General features: G+C 33.4%; 1 protein-coding gene across 1 annotated transcript; it reads right to left on the bottom strand.

The window, feature by feature from the left end:
• Positions 1-1,857: 1,857 nt before the first annotated feature.
• On the bottom strand, positions 1,858-6,290 carry LOC145571976 (uncharacterized). Its single transcript, XM_081630991.1, has 5 exons — positions 6,136-6,290; positions 4,275-4,353; positions 3,614-3,804; positions 2,533-2,605; positions 1,858-2,251 (listed from the first exon to the last, which is right to left on the bottom strand). Exons 2-5 carry the CDS (start codon positions 4,330-4,332, stop codon positions 2,055-2,057), a joined length of 519 nt encoding a protein of 172 aa, XP_081487117.1. The 5' UTR covers positions 4,333-4,353; positions 6,136-6,290; the 3' UTR covers positions 1,858-2,054.
• Between the last annotated feature and the right edge of the window lie 554 nt (positions 6,291-6,844).

Here is a 6,844-nt window from a genome sequence, read left to right as displayed (position 1 = left end):
ACAACGTAGGTTACATTTGAGGTTTTTACGCGGCTATTAAAATAAAAGAAGATAGTGAAAAGCAATAATTAGATATCACATATTTATATTTATATATATATATATATATATATATATATATATATATATATATATATATATATATATATATATATATATATATATATATATATATATATATATATATATATATATATATATGTTTTTTAAAAAAAAGTATTAAAGGAAAACCACTAATAAAGTGATTTATTGGCGATTAATTTAAAAAGTACTCCTTAAAAGTAAATATAATTTCATTATTCTTTCCTTTAGGGTTTCTCCTTGGGAGAGTTTTTCTAGTTCTTTCCAAGAAATTTCCTTAGGACAGGTTATACCTAACCTTTATTGACAGGTTTCTTTTGTTTTTTTAAAGGTATTCCTTTACTTTCTCCCTTTCCTCTCTCTTATTCTTGGTCTCAGTTGAGAAACTTTTGAGGGGCTTTCATTAGTGCTCATGTTGGTGGTAAGCCCCCAAAAGTTTTTTTATTGCTTTGTGTTTGTTCGTTTATCGTGGATTAAGTTAGAATTTCATAATCTCTGTAAGTTCCTAAAGGACTACAGGAGTATTTTCACCCAAACGACTACGAATTTATGGATCTAAGTCGAATTAGTGCTAGCTCACATATTATATTGCTTCATACCAAGCTCTTTTACTACCTTCGTTTCTTATTATGTACAACAAAGGAATATTTTATGTCTCACAAATAATACCCCTTTGTTGCACATAATAAGAAACGGAAGTAGTATTAAGGCTATTAAGGTCTTTTGTTTATTCCGCCTATTTTTCACTTATAAGGGCCTGTTCCGATTTACTGAAAATAACTGAACTGAATTGATTGGAGCTAGCTGAATTGAAATATTTGACTATAGATTAATGATTTTTAACTATGAATTAGTAATGATATTAATCCATTGTTCAATATTAATCCACTATTAGGGTTTTTTTTTTTTTTTTTGTATGAAGTACTCTCATCTGCCAAAGAGTTCAACTGTAAAAATGTGTATAAAAAATTGTAACCATTTGAACAATGAACAATGCACAATGCATAATAATAATAATAATAATAATAATAATAATAATAATAATAATATAAAAAATATGAAATTTGGCTTTAGTTGTTGTTGTTGTAATATATACTAAAAAGTATGAAATTTGACTTTAATTATCATTAGCAAAATCATTAGACATAAAGATGAACTTAAAAAGATCAGCCCAAAGGCATGCCTAAACTAATTGTCATTAACAGTATCATTAGCTAACTCATGGATTGGAGCTGAATTGAACTAATTGGAGCTAAACTAAACTGAACTGAGATGAAATTAAGTTGAATAGAACAGGCCCTAAGTTTAGATAAAATAAGTTACAGGGAAAATAAGTTTTGATACAAGTTACCCAAATTCAAATTACAACTAAAATGAGTTAATAATTTAATACAAGTAAAAATATGCTCTAAATCAACGTTGAAAATTGGTAATTTTTATGTGGATATTAGATAAAACAAAGAATTAAATCGATCCGAATTTTCATTTAGAACCATATATCCAATCCAAAAAAGCAAATATCGAATATAAATTCGGATCGGATATTAATTTTCAAATTTTTGAATATCCAATCCGATATCCGAAATATAAATGTTTAAAATTGGTTTGTATGTGAGGGCAACATAACTTAAGTACTTAACACTTAGGGGTAAGTGGGTAACATTGATGATTTTAATCATAGTTATTGCTACAAGCTGTTCAGCATTCACTTTTTATGCCTAACAAATTTGATATGGTTCATTGGTTTGTGATGTTGTTCGACCTGAAGATAAAAGATTGTGAAAAATGATACAGTACTATGATGCATTATGGAATAACTATGGAACTCATTTGTTGCCAAATCAATACATCGTTTTGTTATGGGAATCACCCCATGAGCTACAGAAAATTACTTTGCGGACCGTATAATCAGAGCGTAAAAGACTTGCAAGATAGTAACTAGTAACTACATAAAGATACTTGACCGCAACCATTCATCTCCGTCTAGAATTCTGATATGGTCCATCATTTTCTTGGTCTTTCAAGAATCCAAGGAATGCGAGAAAACCAAAAAAGAAGAACCCGCCACTCCAATTACCACCCCCACCACCTCCGCCACCTCCACCACCATCATCATCACGCGGCGGGAATCCAGTTCCTCCATCATCAAGCAGTGGTGATTTCTCTTTACCTGCAAACAAATTTAAGAATGATGTCAATGGCACCAAGACTATCCAGAAATGGACATTTCCCTGAAGTTAACATTTTATCTGATCACCCAAATACATCAGGAAGATACAGCCACAAATCAAACAATCATGCATTTCCTTCTCTTAACTAAAGTGACCACATAGATATACTAAAGAGTCTATATAATCATTGTTTTCTTTCTAAGCAAAAATTCAGACAATGCTCCAAGACTCCTATCCAAAATCTCAGCCATTTCATGAATTGCAGAAATGAAAAACTTACCAGGTGCATTTGAAATTACAGAAACAGGCTTCTCTACTGTTTGAGTCTGTCCTTCTGCTCCACATCTTGCATTCTGCAAATGTGAAAATATGGGAAGATATAGTTTAGCATGGCTATTTATAAAGATCATAAAAGACAACATAAGAACATGAAACAAGTAAACTATTGTCACGTGACCCTTTAGCCAAGTCATCAGAAACAAGGTGAGTTCTAAAACTATGTTTCAAGAATTGAGCATGATGTACAGAGCATCAAATACTGAAGAAGTTGATAGTGAAGAGTTAGCTCTTGCATTGCCTTATTGTGCAAACATGCAAGGTCTTTTCCCTCTTCTAAACCCCTGCACCAACCTGACCCCAACTCTTTCAGATTTTAAGAAGAATCCCCTGAACAAGCAAAGTGGAAGTTCCCTTCGGTATGTTTTCTAGTTTTCAACTAATATTACAAAAGATCTCTGAGATTAAATTATACCAACATAATATACTTATATGTCTTTGTATAAAAAATATTTTTTTTTATAAAAAATTAGCAAAAACTTGTCCCCTACGAATTTCAGTCCTTTTTTTTTCAGAGTAATGATTATTCAGAGTAATAGGGATTGCAAACCCATTAATATCCAAGATGTGCACTTCTAGCAACTTCAGGAGTATATAAAGTATCCACCTATCCTTCTTGACAACAGCACACTTCTACAGCTGAACATAAAAGCATGGAGCTGATGACTATAACAAGAGATCAACAACTTGATGATATCGTCAGACTCGTGAAATAGCCCATCTATTTTCACACTCATGGAAAAACCCATCTGTTTTACAAATAAAAGTCTAGGACTATATTGAAAGACTCACTAAAATAGCATTTATGTGCTCTGTGTGCAACTGTGTATCAATCAGTTCATCCATTCCAAAGTTGAAGATTTTCATGTAACATTGATGTTTCACATGCAAATGTACTAGAAACTTTTCTACCAATTACAAGGCTTTAATCATTGTATCTAAAACTTATCACAGAAATTGCAAAAAGAACCAAAGGATTCAGATAGGCAAAGAAGTGACAAATGGTTAATGGAGAAGGAGCTTACCAAAGCAGCTGAGCAGACCACAGAAGCAGAACGCACTCTGGTTATTGGAGTTAACCTTTGCTTGTGACTCAAACATAATGATAGCTTTTCAATCTTTCCCGAATTCCGTTCAAGATTCAAACCTAATGACACCTTACCAAGCCCCGCTACACCAAGCTTTAATGGGCCCCTACTCAGAGAATCAAACCTCACTGTTCAATTATGTATAACTGTTAGCTACCACAGAACAAGTAGAAACCACCAAGTCATCTTGGCAAAAAACAATAGTACAAGTAGAAGACAACAGAACCTCAAAAAATATAAAGCAAACTTTTTTATCAACAAAGACCACATAAGGCCATAAGGAATTTTCCGAAAAAATTGGTTACTATACAGTTTTTAGAAAATATTTCCCTCAAACTCTCAAAGTGTCCAGATGTGGATAAAGGTGTAGATTACTGGCATAACAAACCGCTATTAAAATCACATTCACCTCATATTGTAAGCCAAAATCCATAGGGAGCTCAAAATAATCTCAAACAACATTATTCAGCTAGCTACTTTCACCGAAACTTCCCCAAAATATATAATCTTATCCAACAACCAAACAGATGAAGACCCCAAGTCCCCAATGAGATAAGTCAATTTAACTTGAGCATTGAAAAGAAAAAAGTTCACAAACCTGGGGGTAATAATGCCACAGTAACTCCAGAAGTGGCACTCATTGTAGATATCGCCATTTATAAATGATCAGCTTTAACCTAGACAGTGTCACACCACAACAAACATAAGCACAAAAAAACGATAATTAACAGCCAATTGTCAGTAGCAGAACATCACAGTGTCTTGCAATATGTTGAATATAGATTTAAAGCCCAAGCTGTATGTAAACCATATTGAAGAAAATACATTTTTTCTTGGGGGGGGGGGGGGGGGGGGGGGGAAGGATGCTATAGACAACTAAACATTCGCCAATTGCATAACCAAAAAAATGAAAAGCTATTGAAGATGATTATCAGCTTAACATATTTAAGTAAATATAAGTATTTATACGAAGTATCACATTATAAGCTGCCTAGCAACCTCCCCCATCAAAAATAGAATTCCGCTAAGACCACAAGCTATTAACTGGGTTGCCAAATTTATAAACCAAAACCCAAAATAAAAAAGAAAACTGAACCCTAATTAGTTGACTTGTAAAATCTAATCAAAATAATATGGATAGATGAAGCCCAAATAAAAAAGAAAAAAAATTAAAATTGGGGTGTATAAGTAATAAGTTTCATAAAATCATGCAAAGCAGATTGGAAATGAATTAAATATATGAAAGGCAAGGGAAGGGGTAAGTTCCTTGAACATGGAACAACGAGGATGTCGAAATTAGCTCTCCTATAGACATAGCATAGGCAGTGGTGGACTGGTGGTTGATTAATAGGAGATTGGAGGGAAAATTTATGGAGATAAAAGGAAAAAAATGATCTATGGGGATTAAGAGGTTTTTAGTTCACAAGCTCATATGGTTTTGGGATCAAGATTCAAGAATGAAATATGTGTAGAGAAACTAAGTGCCGAGGAATACAAACCATCATCCAAACAAAAAAACAACAAGTACATGTCATCATCTAATACAAAGAATAAAATACAAACGCTACATAATACCCAATATGTTGGCATAGCCATCGAACACAAAAGGAGTTCAATGTTAAAATCAAGATACAGATGTTTAAGCATCATGGTTTAAGAAATAAAGAATCCACAACCACCACTTCCATCTTCCAGTCATCATTAGAAACAGAATAAATTGCATCCTGCTGGCTTGGATTTGATGACAACTTTAATTGCTTCAACTTTAGTAATCCTCGAAAACCCATAGTAAATGCAAAGGTATGTCACTATGTCCATACCGACCTTTTATTTTTAAACTGAGACAATGTATATGAATAACTCTCTAATATCATAATTTGATTTCATAAAAATCCATGGTAGCCCAAAACATCTCACAAAGCACACCAATAATATATTACATACATAATTCATTACTGCAACCAACTACACTATCTCTAATCAACAAATTCAAACTATGTAATCTACGACGTTTCTTATCTCGATTTAGTTATATTATGCAAAAATCACACCTCAATGGTAAGCTAGAAATATCAAGCTCACAACCTCAATCAGGCCAGTCCCTGCGCCAGGGCGCGATTGCGCATCGTTGGCCCAGGGAGACAATTTCCATTTTCATAGTTCCGTCTCAACATTAAAGGGATATATAAACAAAAGCCCACAACACATTAGCAACGAAAATTGAATCAATTATCAAGTAGGTTCCAAAAAATCACATTAAATTCTTCTCGCTATATAATATGAATAGCAAAGTTCTAGCAACGAAATCGCTTGACATAATCTTTCATAAATTCAGCAATAATAACGAATAGTTCAATAATCAAGAACCCTAAATTGGCTAAACTAGCAATAAAATTAACGATTAACACTAGATTATGAAATTGATAATTGATGATTAAGAAAAAGAAAAAAAGCCTTACCTCAGAAGCTGCTTGAATGGAAGAGAGAAAGCTAAGAAGCCGCTTCAATGGCGTATTGAGTGAGTACGGTTGAATGGAGGAGAGAGAGATGGAGAGGATGCAAAAGCTCCAAAAGTGGGAGAAATAAACGTAGGAGGGTTTCTTTGATCTTTATCCTTCTAATTCTATCGAGAAACTCAATTACTCTCATTTCCAATTTATTTCTCCGTTTTTTTTTTCTTTTTTCACTAGGGTCTATGGCGGCTAACCGCATGGTGCGTGTAGCTAGTCTTGTCTGAAGACCAATTAGCCCTGTTTCGTCTTACTCCCACTGTGTTTTTAATAAGTATTACATTTTGTCCGACATATTAAAATTGAGGTTAAAGCAAATAGAAAATATGGAAACCCAAATTCTATTTGTTTGGTTTGCATTGAAATTTTTGTTGAGGCTAAGTAGATTTTGTTGCATACAAATTCAGTGTTTTTTCTATGTGGCTGGTCACACCGTGTGATCAAAGTTACTCAGTGCCTGTTCACATTTGCTGAATTGAACTGAATTGATTGGAGCTGAACTGAACTAAATTGAAATTAAGCTGAAGTGAACAGACCCTCAGTTGGTCAAGGGTTACTTATTTTGATGTTTCTCAATCAGTTAGCCATTTTTTTTAAAGTAACCCATGACCGACCGAGTAAGCCTTGCCAAGTAACCCCTGACCAACCGAGTAACCCC

The sequence above is a fragment of the Chenopodium album genome, chromosome 12 (genome assembly GCF_948465745.1).
Source record: "Chenopodium album chromosome 12, dcCheAlbu1.1, whole genome shotgun sequence".
Classification (NCBI taxonomy): Eukaryota; Viridiplantae; Streptophyta; class Magnoliopsida; order Caryophyllales; family Amaranthaceae; genus Chenopodium; species Chenopodium album.
Note: the sequence above shows the minus strand (reverse complement) of the source record. Positions and strands in the feature narration are given on the sequence as shown.